Here is a 23863-nt window from a genome sequence, read left to right on the forward strand (position 1 = left end):
TCCCTATTGACAGGACTGTTATTTTTTATTATTATTTGTAAATGCTCCTGTATATCCCAGACTTTCTACTTGGTTCGTGATTGACTTCTCATTTTTCCCCAGAGACGTGAGTAAAAGAATTTGACTTGTATAGTCTTTGTCAAACCAGATCAGAAGAGAAATCCAACAAGTCTTGTGTTTTGCAGGCAATCACAGTCAAGTATTTGATACTCATGGAGGAGACAGGTAAACAAAGAGAGCAAAATAAAAGCCTCAGCCCTGACAGCTTCAGAAACTGAATGCCTTCAAGCAAAGTCTTCTTCAAATTACCCAAATATTGGTTTATATCACAGCCCTCACAGTTCCCATCCTTTCAGAACAAGGACTGCAGGAATTGTCAGTGCTGTCATTTTGCACGATTGTGTCAAATCCTACAAAGTTCACAGAAGCGCCTTCCAGCAACGTGTTATCCCAGCTCTCTCGTGGTCTACAGAAATGGGGAGAAAACGAATCCTTTTATTGGGTCCAAATGTGCTATTTTTCAGGTTACCTGAATTTTGTCCATTATTGTTTTGTGAAAAATAATCAACAGAAAATCTGTCTCAATAATATATTCCAAGGTCTGTTGTAAAACCAAGTCAAATCAATTTCCATTACTTCCCTACTTATTTTGCTGAAGATAATTCTGCAGCTCAGAGAGTCCCACCACTCAGGTAATTGAAGTGACCCAATGAGATCCATTCGATTTTTCTTTTAGAAATGTTTCAAAACCTGTTTTTAATCAGTATTATTTTATTTCAACCCCAGAATCACTCCCAGAAAAATAATTTACAGCTGGGCTTAAAGGTACCTTCCTTCTTGCAAAAAATTGGTCTGCACAAAAATTGCTCCTCTTTGGCCCAGGTGCTGTAATGCTGGATTGGTTTGTTTGATGTGGGGGATGTGGTTTCTATGCCTTTTGCTGCCAGGAAAGAGCTCAATGTCTAATCCTGTGATTATGCCACATTCCTGAAGTCTTCACTTATGACACTCTCAGGCAATGAATCATTTATAGGTCTTTCACATGCATGCAAACATACATCAAATGGAAAAGCCAATGATAAAATAATATACAGTCCTTTTTATCACTGCAGAAATCCACAGTTTCTGTTCTAACACTGAGACTGAAATAATGGCTAATAAGAATATTTCCTGGGTATGTTACTTTAAGCAATTACATTGATATGTTATAATTTAGTGCAACAAAATAGGGAACTTCTGAATAGCTGGAACTGTATAAATTTGCATAACTATTACATCTTCACAGGTTCATTTTCACAGCCCCATAGATACCTCCTGTATTATGCATAGCACATATACCAGCCCTCAAGTAATTTACACTCAAAGACAATAAAATTTCATGAGCTCTGGGTAGCTTACCATTTATTCTGCAGGCCATAATTTTATGGTTTTAAATAAAATACTTCTAATGAGTTCAGTAGCAGAGAAAGAGACTGATTGACAGCTCTGGAGAGTTGAACTGTATTTGTTTACAAAAGAAACACAATATCTAGAGCAGATCCAGAGCTTTACCGCCTACATGAACATTATTTAACATTGCCTTGGGGGTGCCCCGCTGTCCTGTTCAGCCTTTCACCCCTGCTTCTCATCAGCCAACTCTGTCTGCCAATGCCAGGAAGACCTAATTCCAGCAGAGACATTGCAGATTGCATCTAGGCCTAACGAAAACCTGTGAGATGGCAATTTTGCCTTGGGTCATCAAAGAGTAGATATATGGTGCCTTCAAGAAACTTTATGGTTTTATCCAGCCCTTGGAAAGAGTTTGGGAATATTTTGGGAGACTTTATAGCAGCCTTTCAATAGGTAAGGACAACTTATAAGAAAAGAAATATGGGGACAGACTTTTCAGCAGGGCCTGTTGAGATAGGACAAGAGGTAACGGTTTAAAACTAAAAGAGGGTAGATTCAGACTAGATATAAGGGTGACATTTTTTGTGATGAGGGTGCTGAGATGCTGGGCCAGATTGCCCTGAGACCTGGTAAATGAACCATTCCTGGAAACACTCAAGGCCAGGTTTGACAGGGCTCTGAGTAACCTGATGTTGTTGATGGTGTCCCTGCTCATTGCAGGGGGTTTGGACTAGATGTTTAAAGGTTCTTCCAATCCAAACCATTCTATGAGTCTCTGAAGAAGATAAAGAAGAAAAGTGATGGGAAGAGGCTTATCTGACTTGGCCTTATCTGATTTGCTAGCAACCAGACGCAAAAGACCAACAATACTGCAGCTCCTTCACATTTCATGACACACCCAGCTAACCTGGGATCATGCAGTGACTGAGTGCACAGATATTAACAATACATCAGACCCTATTTGAATACCATACTGTGAAGCTGGGAACAGTAGAGTAAAATACTATTGTAAAACTAGGCTGACTAGAAGCTTGATTTCTCAAGGTTTATGCCAGTCAAAGAAGTAGTGTAAGCTCATTTGCCTCTGACTGTGTCTGGCTTACCCTAAATCAATCCTTAGATCTATATTCTCACCCAAGTATGTGTAATTGCACATATGTGTAACTGCATGAATATTCACACACTTTTCCTGGTTATGCAAAGAGCTTCCTTGAAGCATTATCCAATTTTGATCCAAATATCTTTTTTTTCTGGCACTCATCACAACACTTGAATATAGATTCTGGATATGTGATTAAGTCATGTCATCTTCAGAAGAAGTTATTCTTGTCCTGAAGAGCTTCTAAAATTATTCTCATTTTGCCATAAAGCTACAAAAAAGTGCTTTGTTGGCAAAACTTTTGTCTAATGCTATTGACCTCTGTCTGGCAATGCTTTTGCAAATTATAACACACTGACCCATCTCTTTCTCTTAGTCCACTCTTTTCTGATTGTCAGACTGCTGAATCTTGTCTGATCCTTGGAGAGAATACGAGACCATTTGAGTGGGGTCAGTTGGTTTTGCACAAACTGATATTGCTGGGGCTGCACTTCTAAGTGTTCCTCCCTAGCACTGCACCAAGACTTATAATTCTTATCAGCTGTGAAGCTGTTTCTTGGGTCATTACGACTGACAGGATAGCTGTGAACAGACGTGTAGGCTTTTTCTGTCACTTGGAGATTTGTTTCCACAAAACAAGTGGAAACAAAGTAGTTGGAAAAAGAGGGAATCTTTTTTTCTCATTCCCCAGTCTCTGAGCTGCTGTCTGGGACACTTGCCAGTAGCAAAGGGTTGGCTTTCAGATGATGGATCTCAACTCTGCTGTTGTTGGCATCTCCACTCGTGCTGGAAAGGCCGTCAGCTCAGAAGCTGTGAGAGTTGATTTGGTCTCCCTTCAGGAACTCTCATCATCAGTCAGTGGGAATTATTGTTCCTTAGGAGCTAGGGATTAGTGTTCCTAAGGGATATGAACATGGTTTTTAAGCAAAGTATCAGTGGAAAAAAAACTAAGAAAGAAAAAGCGAATCATAAAGTGCTCTTTCAAAAGGTAAAGAGCAGCCAAGTCTAATTCCTGAAGCGAGGAGTAAAAAGTCTGTTCCTGCTGCTCCTGCACTTAACTACAGGGAACAGAGAAAAAAAGAAAAAGGTATCATCCAAGCCCCTTCCTCTAAAATTATTGAAAAATCAATGCTGAAATCTCCAGAAAGGAAAACCTTGAATTGAAAGAATGTCAGCCAAGTGAATGACTGTACAAACCACATAAATGGATTCAGACAAAGTGAGAAATTACGGTGAGGGAAGCCAAATAAATTCTTCAGTATATAAGTGTAATAGTAGTTGTGAAAGAGAAATAAATCCTCCATGCTTAGTCTGCCTTTTACCACACTACTCACAACTCTCTAAATTAGCCATAATAAAAATCCTTTCAGTTATATAAGTCTAGGAGAGATTAGGAAAAAGAATGCAGCAATCTGATTCTTTCCAATACATAAACAATGCAGAAAGACAGCAAAAAAAAATGTATGACAAGAGTAACTTCCTATTCAAATTCTATTGCTTAACAAAAGGAATAAATTATCAGTCCAATATGAGCAATTCCCAAGGATTTTCTCCAGAACAAGTCTCCATCACCCTCCTGTCTGGAGTCTCACAAGAATCTCCAGTTATTTTCATAACATTTGCATTGAAGATCCATAGCAAAAACATTGCAAGGCTTTTTCACCACCATATTTCAGGGCCTAAACCCAAATTAATCTCAGCTTTGAACTCTATAAAAATTCAGATCATTGCTTTGCTATACTCTGCATATGTCGCATCAAAAAGCTAGAACCACAGAAAAGAAATATTCCAGTGATTAAGGAAACCAGTTACTGTCACAGTATTAGTTACATGTTTTCTGCTACAGCTAGGAAATCATTTTGTTCTTTCTAGAGATCAGCCATTTATCTTCAGGCAACCAAAGATTAAAGACTTCATCAGTAATTATAACAAATGGTGCCCTGAACATACTGATTAAAGATACTTGTCACTGTACCTTATAAAGAGCAGTATATCAGCTCTCTTCCTATTTCAGAATAATTATGTGTTGGACATCTGCTGGAGTCCCAATCACGGCTAATCATCATTTGCACCAGCAAGACACCCAAGGAATCTTTTAAAACCACCCATTACAACACATGCTTACACACAGAAGAAGTCTTTGCCATTACACACTCACACCGGAGCAGAGAAGTCCGAGATGAAAACTAAAGGCATTTCCATGTAAAATTAACAATTCCAGATGAAATTCTGATGTAAACGACACTTCTGCAGTCTGGATTAGCTACATTGAACAATTATAAGTAAAAGCTATTTAAATACTGGGATTTTTAAAAAATTGGTTTAAAAAACATAAATAATATGTATCACCTGTCTTAGAACCACAGAATCATATTACACATTACAATTCCCACAATGGAGCCTACGTGGGCTCTTCTCTGATGCACAATCACCACAGAATCAAAGGATATTCTGAGATGGAAGGGACCCACAAGGATCATCAAGTTGAACTTTTAAGTGAGTGGCCTGTACAGGGATCAAACCCACAACCTTGGGGTTATTAGCCCCATGCTCCAATGAACTGAGATGATCCAGGGTCTTCCTACTTCAAGAGCTGAAAAGGTTAACTATTTGGCCAAAGAACCATAACTATAAGAAGAAAAGAAGACTAAACCACAGATGACTGCTATGAGACATAAAAATGTGGGTTTGAATAATGTTTGGGTGCTAGGCTAGAACAGCCTGGCTTTTGCATATGTTGCTGAAAAGATGAAAATATTAGCAAACTGTCTGTGGAAAAGAACTCTTAGCATCAACAAAATTTTATTTGAATAACACTCCTGGTTCTTGTGTTATGCCAGGCATAAACCTCATGTCTTTTGAGATTGCTACATCAATGCTAGATAAAAGAAGAACACCTCTCATCAAACACCAGTGCCTTATTAATGAGAAATCATATGATTAATCAATCTGATTACTTAGAAGTCAATTTATCTGTAGTGCAACTGCTAGCCAAATGAAAATAAGATTACTGTGAGTACAGTTTATTAATAATCCTCAGTATGTCATTGATTCAACTTGATTATAACACAGCAGGCATGTGATGCACAATATTACAAAGACATTAAGCCAGCCTGACAACAGTGGATACAGAGGAGGTTTATGCTACTGGATAAGGCACAGAAATCCTGAAGTGTAAGTGACCATTCAATTTTCAGATCTGCAAGGAATATATTATTTTATTTTATTTTATTTTATTTTATTTTATTTTATTTTATATAAATAAAGCTGCTGAAGCTTTCCAGTACCCAGCTCTTAGGGCTGTTGAGATCACCTGAAAGAGTCAGTGTGGAGTTGAGATACAGGCCTTGTACATCCCAAACAAACCCTTGAACTTCTTCACATAGAAAAGCAATTTAGCAGACACAAAGGGGAATTCAGGGTCCCTGAAGGGAAACCAGTCACACACAGCTCATGAGGCTGTTTCATCCCACTGGGATCTCCCAAGACTGCAGTAGATATGATCCTATTTTGAACACATCTACTGTGATATATATTCCCTATAGGTTATGGGCTAAAGAGAACTTGAGGAAGTCCTAGCACTTCTTATTATTTAGTAGATTTTATTATTCTGTAGATTATTCTCTTCTAGTTTGTTGACCACAAAATTTTGTTCCTTCATATTTATCTGGCCTTTTGTTCCTTCATATTTATCTTTTATTTTTACACAAAAAATATCTTCTTTCAATAATAAATATCTTTGTTGTCTTAATTGTGCTTGAAAGGAAAAGTGCAGTATAGATAGAGAGAAAATATTAGAGAGGGAAGAAGGAGGAAAGAAGAAAGGGAAGATCTCTGTTTGCTAGGTAGAGGAATGGGAAGAGACAGGAAAACTTTAAAAAACCCCAAACAAACAAGGTTTAAATAGGATTAATTATTATAACTACTCTGCTAAGCCAGGAGATGAGGAAAGTGTCAGTGATGTCCAGAAGCCACTTGGGGAGATTTAGGGAAAATGCACATGTACAATCCAAAGCTGCTGGCATTTAATTAGTCTCCACAGTGAGAAGTCAGAAGTGCAGAACGAGAAGCCTTCAGGATGTGTCATTAAGCACTGGCACCTCAGCAACCCAAACACAGAAGATTAGGTCAGGAAGTGGAAAGAAGAGCTGATTGATGCAGACTATCTTTAGAAATTAAGGCAGTCAATTGTTTTTCAGTAAGGAAAAAGCAAACCAGTGACATAAACTAGATGAGCACTTCCACAGTCAACTTGTGGGCCTAAAAAGAGCATTAACTCTCTGATGCATCCAAGTTCTATCAGGAAAAAAGAGGGGAAATGGGAAGCATTATCTATATATGATATATCAAGGTAGGAGTCTTCTACTTTGTATTCAAGAGATGTCTGGAAAACGTAACTTGGTAGTTTTATCATCATATTTCAGCACAATTCTGGCTTTTCTTGGGGTTTAAGACTACTGTAAATCCAGCCACTACTCTACTGTGTTCAAATCTTTTCTGAACCATGTACGGTTCAGAAAAGGACTGACCTTTGTTGGCCATCAGGTGCCCACCAAGCCACTCCCCTTCTTCAATAACACAGAAAAATACAACAAGAAGCTCAAGAGACAAGGCAAGGACAGGGAGATCACTTACCAACTGTCATGGACAAAACAGATTCTACTTGGGGAAATTAGTATAATTTATTACCAATTAAATAGAGTAGAATGAGATATAAGAACAAATCTAAAGCCATTTCCTCCCAGGCACAGCCACCTGCTCTGGCATGTGGCTCTCCAGGGCTTTGTCACCAGGGTCTTTATCACAGGCTGAAGGGAAATCTGCTCTGGCACCTGGAGCACCTCTTTTCTTCCTGTTTCACTGACTTTGGTGCCTGAATAGTTGTTTGTTTCCCATTTTCTCACTCACAGCTGCTGGACAGTTGTTTTTATTTTTTTTAAATATCACAGAAGTTCTACAATCATCGCTGATGGTCTCAGCTTTGGCCAGCAGTGGGTCCACCTTGGAGCCAGCTGGAATTTTCCCTGTCTGTATAGGGGAAGGTTCTTCCTTCCTCTCACAGAAGCCTCCCCTGGTTCCATCCCCCTCTGGTACCAAAAACCTTGGCACATAAACCCAGAACACCGTGCCACTAATCCATCTGTTGCATATGATGACACTAGTGAGGACAAAATTTACTTTTGTGAGACAATCTGCTTCTTGACTTTGTAGGATTTATACCAAACCTATAAAACTGAATAAATTGTGGAGTTATTAAGTGCTTCAGACACCACAAACTAGTACTTTCCTTGGGTTTTATGCCTAGACCTGAGGAAAAGGATGCAATAGGAATCATTTAGAGTTCCTACCCTTTACAAACTTCTGCTCATTTGTAATAGTTTGGGAAGTATTCTGGAAAAATAATCTATCTGCAGCTGTCAGGGGAAAAAAAAGTTCTTTTTGGTTTACTCACAATAGCTAAAGCTAAAACAAGAAAAGTCTTGACTGTTTGCAGTCTTACAGTAAACTGAATAATCAAATTTGGTTCCCTAGAAAAGATACTAAACAGAAGGCACTTGCCCAGGAGGTGCATTTTAAGAGCTAAGCCTGGAGACTTCTTAGATCAAGGAAAACACAGAAATGCACATGAAATGTAGAAGCAGATGAAAACAGAACTAAACAAAATTAAAAACAGGATAGACCTACACTAAGTGTTTCATGGCAGTTTATGACATAAAAAGGAACTAACCAATGTCCCTATAAAATTGATTTTCCCATGTCCTGCCTCCCAGTGAAGCTTTGTCAGCCTTGGAAGACCAGATCTATTAATGTTCCACCCTAGCTTTAGCCAGTTTCATCAAATCAGAACAGTTTACAAACAGAAATATGTGTGGTATATTTTGAGTTCTGGTATTCAACAGTTACTAATTCAGACATGCAGTAGGCAAGGTCCAAACAAAAATAAATATATGTAATCAGAGAGGTCTGCAGGTTCTGGGGTTTTTTTTTTTTATTTATTGAAAAGGGTAGGATCCATTCTCATGCCCACTGGCAATGATGCAAAATTCTCCAAACCAATGGAAGTTTAACAAACACATTCGAACAACCTGGAATAGTATCTGCAAGTTTTAAAGGGAAAAACTTGACTCAGTGCCAAGTACTGCAGCACAGTAAGAACTAATACTACTCCTCTTCCTTCAATCCTTTATGGTTTGATATAAACTCCCATATAAACCAGCAGTCAGTCACATGGCCTTTGCTTGGAGTTAGGTCTACACCCACAACTGTTTATTTTCTAGCTCTGAATTTTTATTTTTTTATGTTAAGCCAAGAGAAATAGCCTTTTCTCATTATCATACAGCATGCATAGCAAAAACACCATCAGAGTCTATTAAATTAAAACACTCAGCTCAAGAACAGATGTCATGACTTATGGAGGTTTCTGAAGCTGAACGAATGCACATCTGGCCATGTGGACTGTGCAGCATTATATTTATGATGGTTTGGTGTGTGGCATTCTGATGACTGCAGGGCAGCAGTGTGCTAAAGCCAGTTCTTGGTAGAGCAGGTTTTTTTGGTATTTCATAGGTCACCTGCTTGGATAATAATAATAATTGTATTGGTTCTGACTGGGATGGAGTTAACTTTCCCCATGGCTGCCCTCACAGTTCTGTGCTTGGTGTTGGTGGCTACAAAGGTGTTGGTGACACCTCAGTGTTTTGGCTCCTGTTGAGCAGAGCTGGCACAGTACCAGTGCTGTCTCTCCAATATTCCCCCATTAGTAGGGTGGGGCAAGATCCTGGCAGGGGTCACAACCAGGCCAGCTGAACCAAACTGACCAAAGGGATATTCCATACCATAGGATATCTGCTGAGCAATAAAAGCTAAGAAAAAGGAGGAGAAGAGGGAGAATTCACTATTACAACTTTTGTCTTCCAGAGAAACCACTATACATACCAAAGCCCCACTTCCCAGGAAGTGACTGGACATCACCTGCTGATGGGAAGGAGAGAATAAATCATTTGTTTTTCTTTGCTTCTGCACATTAAACTTACTCTGTCTTTACCCACAATTTTTCTCTATCGCACCTTGTCCTGTTGAGGAGGGGAATGATAGAATGGCTTGGTGAGCACCTGGCTTCCAGTCAAGGTAAACTCATCAAAATTATACCATCATTAAAATTTAAAAAAAAAAAAAAAAATTACAGAGATAGGTAGAAGAAAGGGTTTCCATCTAAGGGAAAAATATGGGAAGGAAACAAGGTTTTTTCTAATTACAACAGACTAAGATTTTTCCATGGAGACTAAAAGCAAAAATGGGAGTGGAGAGCTTGCCTTTCCATCTCTCTTCTTACAACAGAGACTTGTCCAGAGGATAATGAAAATAGGCACCACTCTTCAAAGAAGCCTCTATCATGTGCTGTACAGAGATGTACAGAGATTAGTCTAAAATACAAACAGCTATTTAAATGTCTATGATGTGACTGTCTACCAGAGAGGCAGAGGTTGAGGTCAGTTTGTTTGCCAAAAGCATACACTGGATAGCAGCCTCAGGCCAAACTTTCTCTCAGCCCTCGTTAATTCCCTGGTAGTTCCTCTGCACCAGGAGCTCTAGGCTTGCATATTTTTAATGTTTATACAGAAAAGCTTTGACAGGAAATGTTGAGGGAAGCTGAGGGCAGCATGTTAATCAGAAGCCTTGAATCACAGTTTCTTAACAGGTTAATGGTTGCAATATTCCGGGGTGAGTTTCTAGATCTGAGGAAACATTTTTGACGAAAAAGAAAAAAAACCCCAAACATTCCAAATCTAGCACTTAAAGAAATTAAAAAGTAATTTTAAAAAAGAACAAACCACAAAAAACAATTAATCATTATTTTTAAAACAAACAACTTTCTACCAAAAATTGCACCAAGAGCTCTCCTTTTTACCTGTGGTAAGCAGCAAGATCAACGGCACACACTAACTGTGGGACCTGCCATGAGTAAGGCGTTGTAACACCCTTCCACCTACATGCACAATACTCTGGACACAAAACCTTCTTTCACAACATCCTTAATAATGACTCATGTCCTCTGACTGTCACACATCAGACCCAAAAGCCAGGACCTTTTCCTGAATAATTAACTTCACCTTACAGCAGACACCTACTCAGGTGAATCCCCTCTTAAAAGTGTCACTGTCAGTGGGGGGATATATCCATACATCTTGAACCGTGAAATGGTCCATGCAGGTGGGGGCTGAACACCCAGGAATTGTGTGCCCAAGTGTCAGGTGGTTCATGCAGAAATGTTTGAAGGGTTTTTCTTCCAACAAAATCCCTCTACAGGAAATATAAAACCATTACATGTTCTCCACAGATAATGTGGACACTTTGTGTGATCGAATTGAAGACATCATTTCTCATCCTCCTTACCTCTGAAGAAGTGGGTTTGCAGTAGCCAGCTCCAAACACTAGATTTTCTAATGACATACTGGACTGGTCTGGTCCCGCCTCCAGGTTGCCTTTACCAAGCCATGAACCTTTCCCCGGACGAGCGAAACTATAAGGAGAAAAATTAAGAAAAAAGTAATCAGAGCAGCATTGTTAGGGAAGAATCATTGTTGTCCCAGTATAATTTCCTTGCTTAGAAAAGATTTACAATTTTGGCGGGTTTTGCTTTTGTTTCTTTCAAGTTGCACTGTAAATTAATATTTTCCTTGAAAATGATCATTATCCTGTGTGCAGTAGCTCAAGCAATGTGGATGAAGTTTGTTTTCTAGGCATTCAGTCCAGTGGTTTTAGTGTTATCTTTCACTCACTCCTTTCTCTGCTGTCTTACAGATCTTTTTCCAGCAAAACATCTCACCAACACAACCTTTCCATCTATCCACAGGGATCACATTCTCATCAGCTTGCACCTTGATGGATGCAACATCTTTCTCTCTGGCTTTAACCACATCACCCTTCCTCTCTGAGTTGTGCATGATCTCTCCTAACTACCAGTATCTTTTTTAGCTTATCCTAAACTTATTATTATAGATTGGAAGTTTGGTTCCCATTTCTCACTCTCCCACAGCATTAGCTTTCAGCACCAAAAGGATAAGACTTCAGCCAAAAAACTACATTTATTTTTTCCAGGTGCAACATGATTTCACTGTTATCCAAATTCTTCCTCAAAAAAATGACAGAATGTAAGTTGCTTCATTCTCAGTGCTGACTCCTGTGGTCAGTGCTTCCTTCTGGCTATATATGTACATTTCCTACTGAAGACCAAGAACCCATTAAGGGTGGAATATCCTGTCTAGAGTCTACTCAGCATCAAGCCCACCAGAGTACTGATGTGCAGCCAGGGGTCATACTTTGGATTAAACTGAGCAGTAGTTACACCCCAGTTAATGATGTGGGCTGCCTTTATATTCATTGGAGAGGAATTGGCATTCCCAGCATATGAGTCATCTCTTGCTGAAGCAGTGATATCAAACAGATCAGAGGAATTTTACCCTCCAAGTATTTAATTCTTATTGTGGACTGTAAAGCAAGGCTGGATGACTGCTTCATCAACAACTGGAGGTAGATGAGATAACCCCACTGTTAGTTCCTCTGATAACAAGTGCTGTACACAAACTACATCAAGATTTCAAGAAGGAAATCAGGCTACTTGTGGGGAATGCAATGAGTCAAATCACCAACCGTGATTGCTAAATTGCGATGCAAGCAACAAGAAGGGTTCTTAAAAAACAGGCAGGCAAAGGTGGAACTGAAATAATGATCTGCAGAGAAAAAGGCAAACAAACTGCAGAGGTAATGCCACTGGCTTTGTTCTACAGCTTCCAGACTGGGATCAGCATCCACAGGCATCTGATGCCCACCCAGGCATCCCAAATCACATCATACCCAGGAGACCTGGTCTCCTTGAAAGAATAAAAAACTTCCAGGATGGAGAGCACAAAAAAAATCTTAAAACCATAATGTGCCAGAAAAGCCACAGGAAAGTGCCATTCCTGCTGCAATGACTTTCCAGTCCAAGGTTATTCCTCTATGTAGATGTGTATCACATGGCCGCATCAGCTCAGATCAAACTAAATCATTGATATCCACACCTGGTTCAGTTTTTAAGGACAGATTAAAGTGCCGAGTGCTGTACAGAAACACACAGAAAACAGAGAATCATAGAATCACAGAACATCCCACGACAGAAAGGATTCACAAGGATCACCGAAATCCAACTCTTGACCCTGCACGGGGCAGCCCTAAGAATCACACCATGTGCCCGAGAGCATTGTCCAGGTGCTTCTTGAGCTATGGAAACATCCTTATATTAAAGGTACAAGATGAAAGAAACATTCAATAATATCCATACAAAAGGTGAGGTTCTGGTGTGAAATAGAGTTTCTGCAAGATCAGAAAGAGAATCTCAAGCAAAATTACAAATTGGACCAGTTTCAGAAGGTTTAATGCTAATCCATGTCTTGTCTGTAGAAAAAACCTGCTGCTTATTATTTATAAATACTTGCAAAAAGGCCATTCCATAAGAGGGAGGATGGAGGAAAAGAAATTAGCAAATATCTGTTCTTGCTTATGTATACTTTAATTTATGTGATCAAAGCAATTTCCAGCTGGTTGCTGCTAAGCAGCATGAAGCCTTTCCATGTATTTCCTACATGCACCATTTAAGATAAAAGTAATAAATAAATTAATAAATAAATAAATTTATTTCCAACAGACAAGAGCTATACACTGCTGTGAGTAATTTCAGCTGTTACTGAATGATGTTGTCTGCTGTGGTCTGCTGGAAAGGCTCAAGAAACAGAAATAAAAAATGATTGCTGTGGTATCAGAGAGAGAAGCTTAAATAAATATTGTGTGCACATGAAAAACTCCTCATTTGAACATGAGCAAAGCTTTCAAAGGTTTAAAGGGAAAGGAGAGCACTTCTTAATTCCTTTTTTTGTTTATTTATCTGTTGCTTTTACAACAGAGAAGGATTTTTAATCTGTTGGTTTTATGGAAAGTGATTTCACATAGCACTGTATAACAAAAACCTTTTTTTGGGAAACATGCCAAAACATCATCAGTCTGCTGAGGGAAAGTTTAAGTGGAAGGCTTACAAACTGCTGAGTCCCCCAATGTTTTCTGAAGTACATATTGCTTGAAGAAAATTTTTATTAGCAATAACAGGTTAATTTGCGACCTCTTTTTTTTTTTTTTTTTTTTTTATTTCTTCTAAATATTTATGTAAACATGCTCATTTGTATGAATCACAAACCCTAGTTATTTATGTGTCCATTTGGACTATCTATTTAATAGCACTGATTTAATATCAACATTTAGATCCTTATCCAGTATGATAACCTTAGCTTTTAATTGGAATCAGGATAAAAAAGTTTAAAAGAGGTAACATGTGTGTCCAGGAGGATTACCATGGGTGCAGAACTACTAATATTTTCAGTGAAATGTTTTATGGGATATTTTTGAGCTGGCCTTTTGATGATCTTATCCATGAGACCAGGAGTAATGAGGCCACGGCACAGGTTGCCCAGAGAATTTGTGGATGCCCCATGCCCGGAAGTTTTTAAGGCCAGGTTGGATGGGGCTTGGAGCAAGCTGGGATAATGGGAGGTGTCCCTGCCCATGGCAGGGGTGTGGAACGAGATGATCTTTAAGGTCCCTTCCAACCCAAACCATTCTATATTCTATGATTTTATGCCATTTTCCTTCAAAGCAGTCTAAATTATTACACAGTACACTAAACTGCCTTGAAAAGTCCTTTTTTTCCTTTGTTACAGTCTGCAAGATTCTAGCAATTTAAATTTAAGACCTTTCTGACTCAGAGGTTATACTCAAGCAATTATTCCCAGCAGTCATGGTTACCTTCTATGAATCGGTGTCCATGACTTTGTGATTTATACTTTTGGCCTCTGTAACATCTTTTGGAATGAATTGCATGTTGTAATAAGTGCTGAAGTTTCTGGTTCTTTTAAACTTGATGTTGCAGAATTGAACGTGGCACCACCAGGTTCTCGTATAGCACAAAATATTAAATAATCATTCCCTGGATTTTTATCTTCTGTGGACAATTCTCTTACATATAAATGAAATGACAGTTTCCTAGCATAAGAGATGGAATGGCCTTAATAAATGTGAATTCAGATGTGTTATTGAAGCAAATCAGAAAAAATACTTTAGGGCAGTTTAATAGAAAGCCATGGTCTCTTTGAGATTAAACTGCCCAAAAAAGAAATACCTTTCTTTAATTTTTAATTTTGTTTTGGGGTTTTGAGAATTTTTATTTTAGGGACAGGGGAGGGTTTGGTTATTTGGGGGTTTTTTTTGGTAAGCAAAACAATCTTTTAATGAATTGAAGTTTTTAGGAGAATGGGGGAAAAAAAATTGGGATCTGATTCTTGTTTGGAAAAATAAAACCTTTCTTGCTCTAGATGAAATGATCAAACTGTAAAAAAAAACCCAAACAATGCCCCCCCACTAACAATCATCACATTTCTAATGACAAGAAATTATAATCTTGTGAGTAAATCAGGAGTGGAAATTCAGGAAATTAACTTGTATCCCATTTAGGCCAGATCCTTGGAGAAACCACTTATTTTCTCTCAGTCCCTTATACATAAAATATTACTGCTTTAAAAATTTAAAATTTAAGTCAGTCTCATAGAAATAGCATACTCAGAATTAAACCCTCATAGTTGCCACTACCATCTGTTTGCATTTCACCAGGAACTTCCTTTTCCCACAGATCAGGAAAATTGTAATGAAAACACTCCTTTCCCTCATTGTTTTAACTCAAAACTTTAATATAGCTTTTGGCAAATTACTACTGGCACAAGGCCATAGGGCACATGGGGGATCTGTTATGTATTTTTGAGAATAATCTGTGCATGTTTACAGATTTTGCTCCTCTAGACATGGTTCTCTCTTACCTAAGAAGTTTCACTAAGGTTATAATCAGTGACTGTAAAATGTTCTGAGCATTTTGTGTAAAACTGATAAGATTTATTATAATAAAAGTTTAATGAAAATAGATATCTCTCCTTAGGTCCCCAACAGAGTTGGGGCAGGGGGGGAATCTGGTTTGAAATCTTTAGTGATTTTGACTGCTGGAAAATTCTGGCTCATTTGTCGTGAACTTAACCTTAGTTGCTATAAAATTTGAAAGCAGATAAAGCCATGTGGTGATATTTAATTTACTTTTGAGTGGAATTTTTTTTTAATTGACAGATATTGTCATGTTTTTCTTATGTGACTTCTCAGCTGGTAGCACAGGAGAATGGCATGTCAAAGGGGAGGTTTATCTTTGCAGATACATAACAAACTACCAAATAAAAGGAAATTCAAAGGAAAAATCATCCAGTTATTATAGATGAGTTCTAAAAGGACAATAATATAAATCAGTATTCTTCTAATAAATATTTTATGGAAGGAATAGCTCTTTACTGCATAAATATTCCATTTTATTTCTGCAGATTAATTTATTTGCAAACAGGGTGGAGAGGGAAAATAAGTGAAGAAGTTTAGTCCCCAGTATTACATTTGTGCAGTTTCAGATGGAAGCTGCCCATGAGTAGGAGTCAGCTACACTTCCACCTGCAGGAAAATGGACCTGTGTAATCTGCACCCAGATTCAAGGTGCACAAGGCAGCGGAGTGTATGTGTCATTTATAGATGGATCAGTTGTGCTTTTGAGGAACAGGAGGATGCCTGGAAGTATTATAAATGAGTTTAGGTGAGATAAAACTGCTCAAGAATGCCCAGGGTTGGCCTAATTCCTCAGTGCAGTGAAGCAGAGAACTAGATCAGGGCTAGATCAGCAATCTTTAAATACTCTGTGTCCTTTTGATTCTGTTTCCTCTTCCAGAAAGAACAAGGTAAAGGCACATAAAAATTGAGTGTCTGTGTCTTGGTTGCTCCATCAACAAAATTTATAGTATATTATTTCCCCATCTCAGATTCCACCAAGATTTCTTATTTCTGAACCAGTGACTTGGATGTGGGCAATTAAGAATTCAATGTTAATAAGTAAAATCCTGAAAGACTACTTTGTTTTTTCACATAAACTTATGTGTGAAAGTGGGGAAAGGAATAGAAAGTTGAGGAGAATCTAGAAAGTTGAGAAAAATAAACCCCTTTCTTGTCTAAGCAAGAGGAAACAGGTTTGCCAGCTGCCTGTGGATCTGCTTATCTGCAGTGATTTCAAGACTGGCTTTTTAAAATTTCCTTTGTGGTTTGGGCTTTTACTTTTTTGGGAAGCAGTGAAGAGATTTATGGAATTAATGAACCATGTTTCTTGTTTGCTTCCTAAGTGAGTCCAGCATAAGTAAGGCACTGTGCAGCATGCCTGAGACTAGGTAGACTTCTACGCCACCGACCTGCACATTTTCCTTTGGGAAAACCAGAAATATTTCTTGAAGTCTGAGCTATGCTGGAGCAAAGTTCCTTTCCTAACAGCTGAAGCTGAGCTAATAAGCACGGGTTGCAGTTACAGGAGCAGTTGTGAGGCCGGTGACAGGGAGCTAAGGGAGAAGTCAATGCCTCGGGCCAGAAACCAAACTCATCCATACAAATGAGAAAACTCGAGTCCAAATCTCCAGCTCCTCCTCCTCACCTTCCTCTTACAAGTGTCTGCTCACATTTAGCCTCTGGATGTTAGGTAAGAGAATGGAAGGTATTTAAGCTGTTTATGGAGGCCAGTGCCTCAGCACGGGAGCAGTCTCAAGCTTGAACACTGTTCCCTTTTTCTGGTTATCTTTTGACAGGCTTAGTGTGCTCATCTCCTGCCACCCTGGGTAAAATGAGGTTGCCAGAGGCAAGCCCTCAACTTTCCAAAGAGAACTGTCTCTTGTATCATATTAGGAGAGATGTGGCATCCAATTCTTGCTGTAGGTTCTGCTCTGCTTCTCCCACATCCCAAAAGCCTGAAATACTACTCCATGATCTGCAGGCGCCAAAAGCACTCAGTGCAGACACCACAGCCAGCACAGCAGCTGTCACTGCTCTTCCACAGCACAGCTCCAGCCCTGGTGTCACAGTGTCCCGCTGTGCCTGGTTGAAGGGTTTGGGTTTAGGGCAAGACACAGGTGAGGGAAGCAGTGTTTCAGGTCAAGACAACAGCTGTCACAACCACTGAGGCCTACATGCCAGTTCTCCCCTGTAATTGCACTCCTGCCTGGAAAGCAAAGTCTTGGACTTGGTCCCAGGCACTCCAGCTTCCTGAGCCACTTCTGGAATGCTTTTTAGAGAAGTCAAAGAACTCTAAGGGTTAAAGTAAGAGATTTTAACCAAGATCTGGCTTAGTGCTCTGTAAGGACAAGTAAAAGCCAAGCAGTCCCCACCCTGTTGCAGAGGGATGCAGCTGCCAAAGGAGCCAAGAGAGGCGGCGATCCAAGCACCAAAGCATCACACCATGCTTCTGGTCATCCACATCAACATCAACACAACATCTGGTCATCCACATCCCACATCAACAGCAAATATGACTGCTCTGGAGATAAATGGGGCAGCTTCCAGCCCACAAAACCCTCACGAGGTTCAACAGATCCAAGTGCCACCCCTGAGTTTGGGCATTCCCAGGTAAGAATACAGACTGAGACTCATTGAACAGAGCCCTGTGGAGAGGAAGTTGAGGGTTCTGGTGGATGGAAAACTGGAGAAGAGCCAACAGTGTGCACTTGCAGCTCAGAAAGTAAACCACATTCTGGGCTGCATCCAAAGCACCGTGGGAAGCAGGTTAAGGGAGGAGATTCTGACCCTCTGCCCTGCCCTTCTGCGACCCCCACCTGCAAGGCTGCATCCAGCTCTGGAGTTCCCAGCATAGGAAACTGTGGGATATTGTGGACCTCTAAGAGCAGGTCCAGAGGAGGCTACAAAGGTGATCAGAGGGCCGGAGCATCTCTCCTCTGTGGACAGGCTGAGAGAGCTGGGTTTGTTCAGCGTTGAGAAGAAAAGGCTCCAGGGTGACATTGCACCACCTTTCAGTACCTAAGGGCAGCTTATAAAAAAGAGGGAGAGAGATGTTTGACAAGGGGATGTAGTGATAGGACAAGGGGAAATGGCTTTATACTGAAAAAGAGATTTATTTCAGATATTAGGATGAAATTTTTTTACTGTGAGGGTGATGAGGCCCTGGCACAGGTTGCCCAGAGAAGCTGTGGCTGCCCCATCCCTGGAAGTGTTCAGGCCAGGTTGAATGGAGATCTGAGCAACCTGGTCTAGTGCAAGGTGGCCCTGACCATGGCAGGGGATTGGAATTAAAATATCTTTAAGGTATCCAACCCAAACCATTCTATGATTCTGTGATAACAAAGCTGGAGATAAGTTCATTCAAAATCTACCTCACCTCACCACCTTCCTACCCAGCCTCTCACCTTCTCAATAAATCCACAAAGCCTTTAGCAGTTGCCATGAATTTGGACCCTATCACAAAGCTGAGGGTTATACTCTTTAGAAAGGGCGAATCACAAAATTTCCATCCAGAAGCCTGCAAAGGATCCCAGAAATATGAATTTCACTCATTCTCAGGTTGGTAAAAGGTGAGGGCTTCAAAGTCTCAAACCTAATGTAATATTTATTATATCAGAATTTTTAACCAGGACAAGCGTCAATATCAAAATGTTCACTTGTCAAAAAAGCAGGAGGTAATGGAGGCACCCTGCAAAGGTTCCCCCAGCAGGAGCTATTTGTGAGTATGCATTACCCTGAAGGGAAAGGCCTGAATTGGTCTTGCTGGCTTTCCTCTTTAAATATAGACAATATGGAAGAATTTGAACAAGAGTATCTACTTTGTCAACAGAGCTGACAAAACATGAAAAGCTGAGTCCACAGGGCATATATGAGCTGATAGATGTGCTTCAGGCAAAGTGGTTTTCCAGGAAAACTTCAATACAGCAGTGAATTGCAATTTTATATAATTATTTCCAGGGTAGGTCTAGAACTGTTGCAATTTTACACGTCTATAGATATGTGTAGAAATAATATGTATATACACACGATGTATCATGATGGGACAGTTCAAGGTAGCAAATGAAACCACAGTGAAACACTGCATAGATATTTTTTCCATCATAATATAACTATCCCCATGTTGGGGCCCTCCCCCTGCCATCTGGTCCTGGGAGAGGGGCCCTGGGGGGGAGGCACGGGATTTCCCTTGCCCCTGGTCAGCCTCATTCCCCATTGGTTGTTTTGTGTTCCCCTGTGCGGGCAAGAACCCTCAGGTCCCGTGATTGCCTCAGTTCCTCGGCAGACCTCTGGCCATGCAGCTGGAGAAATAAACATCTCTGAAACATCTATCAAGAATCAGTCCATATGTATTTCTTTTCCATGGGCCTCGTTGTCTGATACACGTGTTGCAGTATCCCCACTGTAACAAATGGTGGTTAATACGGGCAGAGTGATCCCCGATCCCTAAGGACAGCGACTGATTTGTGAGTAAACTCTGGATTTCTCTTCTTGTTTTTGTTTTGCTGTTCCATCTCTAAATTATGGAGGAACCGTGGAAAGACTCTTGGCTCTCAGAGCCTCATATGGACATTTATCTTAAACTTGAAAAGATTCTTGAACAACGATTTGTAAATTTTAGCCTAATTCAAGCTCAAAAGGAACTGAAACATTTCCTTGCACGGTTGTTTAAGAACTTTTTCTATGTTTCTTGGGATTTAATTCTTACCAAAGACTCTTGGAAGACCGTTTGGACACAGTTAATTTTTGAGTCAAAATATATGCCGATGGAAGAATATTTTCACGAATATTATTTAATTACCAAGACTGTTCAGCAATGTCAGCTGTGTCTTGGTGAAGGGAAGCATGCCTCAGAGTCTGTGCAACCCAGACCATGTGGACCGAGCGCTCTCCGAGCAGCAGCGAGGCAGCTCCTGCGCGCGGGCAGAGCGACGCGAGCTGCAGTGCTGGCAGTGGAGCGAGGCATGGCGGGAGCCCACCCGGCCCCGCACAGCACGTGGTGAAGCGAGCCCTGTGAGAGAAGCGGCGCACAGGCAGCGGGCGGCGGCCGGCGGCGAAGCAGATCCGTGCCTAGCCAAGAAGCGCGCTGGAGCAGGGCGTGGGGGGGCCGCCGCTCGGGGGCCCGGCCGAGATGAGGGCGTGGCGCCAGGCAGCAGCAGCACAGCTGAGAGCAGAGGAGATGGTGGGCGGGGAGCTGAGCGGCACAGCCCGGCCCAGCCTGTGCGGCCCAGAATGCAACCCCGGGAAGAGTGCGCAGGCACGAGCAGCCCTGACAATTCCAACACGGTAGTGAGCGAAAGCGAAAGAGAAAGCGAAAACGCAGCAAGACAGAAAACAGCAACCACTCGAAAAAAGGAAAAAATAACTGTAGCTAAGGTTATAGGCATAGTAAAATGCTATAATGTTAAACAAAATTATGGTTTTATAACAAGACGTGACAACCAGCAAGACATATTCGTTCATAGAACTGCTATTAAAAAGAATAGCCCTGAAAAATGCATCCCAAGCTTGGGAGATGGAGAGGTGGTGGAGTTCAAAATTGTGCAAGGTAGAAAAGGGTTATAAGCAGCAGAGGTCACTGGGCTTGATGGTGTTTTTGTGAAAGGCAGTATATATGCTAAAAATTGTAATCATGTTAGACAATATCTCCATTATAAGCCCCCCCTACAGTCTCCCTTTCCTAATCCCACCTTTCCCTTTTATCCTATATCCTATTACCCCCAGTGTATTCCCAATCCGTTTTTTCATCCATGGTTTCCCTCACAAAACCATGCCTTTACCAATTGTTTCCCCAAAAATCCCTTTCCAATGCTGAGTGGGGGATGAAGAGGGGGAGGGAAGAAATTAATTATTGTTGTTTAGAGTTCCAACAGGTACAAATAGAAGAAACCCTCTCCTGCCTCAGTTTCCCCACAAAGCATGCCCAGAGAGTCCTGTCTCCCTCTGTCAGCCTTAAGATGTTCCAGAGAATCTGTTTGGACCTTTAAAGACTCAGGAGGGTGGCTTGTTTTGTTTTGAGACTGTCCTTGTTATCTCGTGTTTATCCAGTTTTTCTCAATGTTAAGTTTTAAATCTCTTTTTGTTAAAAATAAACAGGTGAAATGTCGGGGCCCTCCCGCCTGCCATCTGGTCCTGGGAGAGGGGCCCTGGGGGGGAGACACGGGGTTTCCCTGCCCCTGGTCAGCCTCGTTCCCCATTGGTTGTTTTGTGTTCCCCTGCGCGGGCAAGGACTCTCGGGTCCCGTGATTGCCTCAGTTCCTCGGCAGAGCCCCGGCCATGCGGCTGGAGAAACAAACATCTCTCTGAAACATCTATCAAGAATCGGTCCATATATATTTCTTTTCCATGGGCCTCGTTGTCTGATACGCGTGTTGCAGTTTCTCCACCATAACCCCACATCCTTGGATGTGTTCATGGCCAGGCTGGATTGGGGTCTGAACAGCCTGATCTAGTGGGAGGTGTCCCTGCCCATGTCAGGAGGGTTGGAACTAAATGATCTTTAAGGTCTCTTCCAACCCAATCCATTCTGTGATTCTGTGAACTGGGGTTTATTTTTCTCTATTCAATGTGACAGAAAAAAAAAAAAAAAAAAAAGACTTTCTAGTCATTCAGGTTCTATTGTGTTATTAAAAATAAAACTGATTTTATAGGTAATTTTTTTTTATGTTCCTAGTAAACTCCAGTGATTAATGATAAAAAGGAAAGTTCTGAGCTGTGGGCAACTCAAATAAGTTTTAATTGGCTGGTTTTGTTTTAGAGTACTTGGAACTGCCATTTATTTTTACATTGCTGTCTTCATCCTGATTCATACTTAGAGAACGCATAATATAAAAACTCTTCAGGTTTGGAATATTTATCAAGAAGAAGATAAATCCTCACTATCGCACTTTAAAATGATTTTATGGGCTTAAGTAAATGAGACTGTATATTGTGTTGTCAAAAATCTTCATTCCACTGCAATAAATACATTGTATACTTCACAAATGTCCACAAAATAGTATTTTAAAAGCTATAGTAATCTGACTATGGAACAGTTGCTCATCATGTGATTTATGCCTAATAACAGTAACAAGGCTGTGCAACCCCATTCATTAGAGAGTAATACACAACTGAAAACAGTCATTAAGCCTCTTGAGCTATTGTTCTTTCATCCTTGTCTATAGTAGAACAATGGGCAAATTATCTGATCAAAACTATCTGGTTAGAAGCAGTCTGTTATAATCTAATTCACTGTTTAAAAAGTCAACACATAGGAAATCAGAGATACAGCAGTTACCTGTATCACATCAGCAGAACACAGATATGTCAGTCTGGTCTGCTGGTATGAGACACATCCCAGCCACAGCTCACAGAACCGCAGAACCTTAGAATGGTTCGGGTTGGAAGGGACCTTAAAGGTTATCTAGTTTCATCCTTCCTGCCATGGGCAGGGACACCTTCCACTAGACCAGGCTGCCCAAAGCCCCATCCAGTGTGGCCTTGAACAGTTTCAGGGATGGAGCATCTACAACTTCTCAACCTCTCACCTTAGGCTCAACCTCTTACAATCCCAATTCAATCTGTGGCATCTTGTTCAAGCAATGCCTTTACACTAAAGGAGAACTGAAGCAAAGTACTAAGTCAAAACACAAAACCTGAGGAAAATAGATTCTACAGGTTCATCTTCCTTTCTGACACTGTGCTCTTTGCACAATATTTGACAAACTTAAGATCTCTTGGTCATTTGGGAAACAAGACCTTGATGGAGTTAAAGGAAGCTGAACAAATCTGAACACTGTATTTTGCTTCAAGACCAAAGGAGCTCCCTCACTCTCAGGCCTCTTTATCCCACGGTCTGATAAGATTGGGCACTAAGTAAATTGCCAGAAAGACCTTTGCTTCCCTTCACCTGCTCTAAATATTAGAAGATATTGACCTCCAGCCCTGTTTTACTTGAAGGAGTTCTTAATTATTTTCTTGTCATTATGAATCAGATATCATAAATCACACCTAGACCCATGGCAGCTGGTATTACAGGGCTGCACAGCTAAACCAGATGATGCTGCAAAGGAAAAATCCAGTGGAGCCTTATCCAGCACTGACTCCTGTGTGCCTCCTCCTGTGGGAACCCAGAGTGCAGAGAATACTTCTCTGCCTGTTTTGAAGAATTTTACCACCCTGAACAACACTGGTTTTGACCTCTGCCCTTGGAAACCACATTATAAACTATGCTCATGCACAGAGGCCATGGATGAATCCAGCTGCTCTGAATGCTTTACAAATAATCAGAGAGGAAAAATGTAAATGCCTTTAGTTCCTTTTAGACTAAAGAGGACAAACAACCAAGGAGAACACAATTTGCACTTTCCTCATTACAGATGGGGAATAGAGAGATCAACACTAATCCAAATTCTTAACCTCTTTCCCAAAAGCTTGTTACTTTTTGATCCAACCCCCAGGAAGAGG

General features: G+C 40.5%; 1 protein-coding gene across 8 annotated transcripts in view; it reads right to left on the reverse strand.

Annotated features, from left to right (window-relative positions):
* The window catches only part of FAM135B (family with sequence similarity 135 member B), a 271697-nt gene that overhangs the window by 41515 nt on the left and 206319 nt on the right, over positions 1–23863 (reverse strand). For all 8 annotated transcript variants that reach the window (XM_042036041.1, XM_042036040.1, XM_042036042.1 and 5 more), the window contains one exon: positions 10883–11009. In XM_042036041.1, the coding sequence (XP_041891975.1) occupies positions 10883–11009 (127 nt within the window). The remainder of the gene's footprint in view (positions 1–10882; positions 11010–23863) is intronic.

Source organism: Corvus kubaryi, unplaced genomic scaffold (assembly GCF_017639235.1).
Source record: "Corvus kubaryi isolate FWS band 111438036 unplaced genomic scaffold, C.kubaryi_AGA036_p1.0 37385, whole genome shotgun sequence".
NCBI classification, from domain to species: Eukaryota; Metazoa; Chordata; class Aves; order Passeriformes; family Corvidae; genus Corvus; species Corvus kubaryi.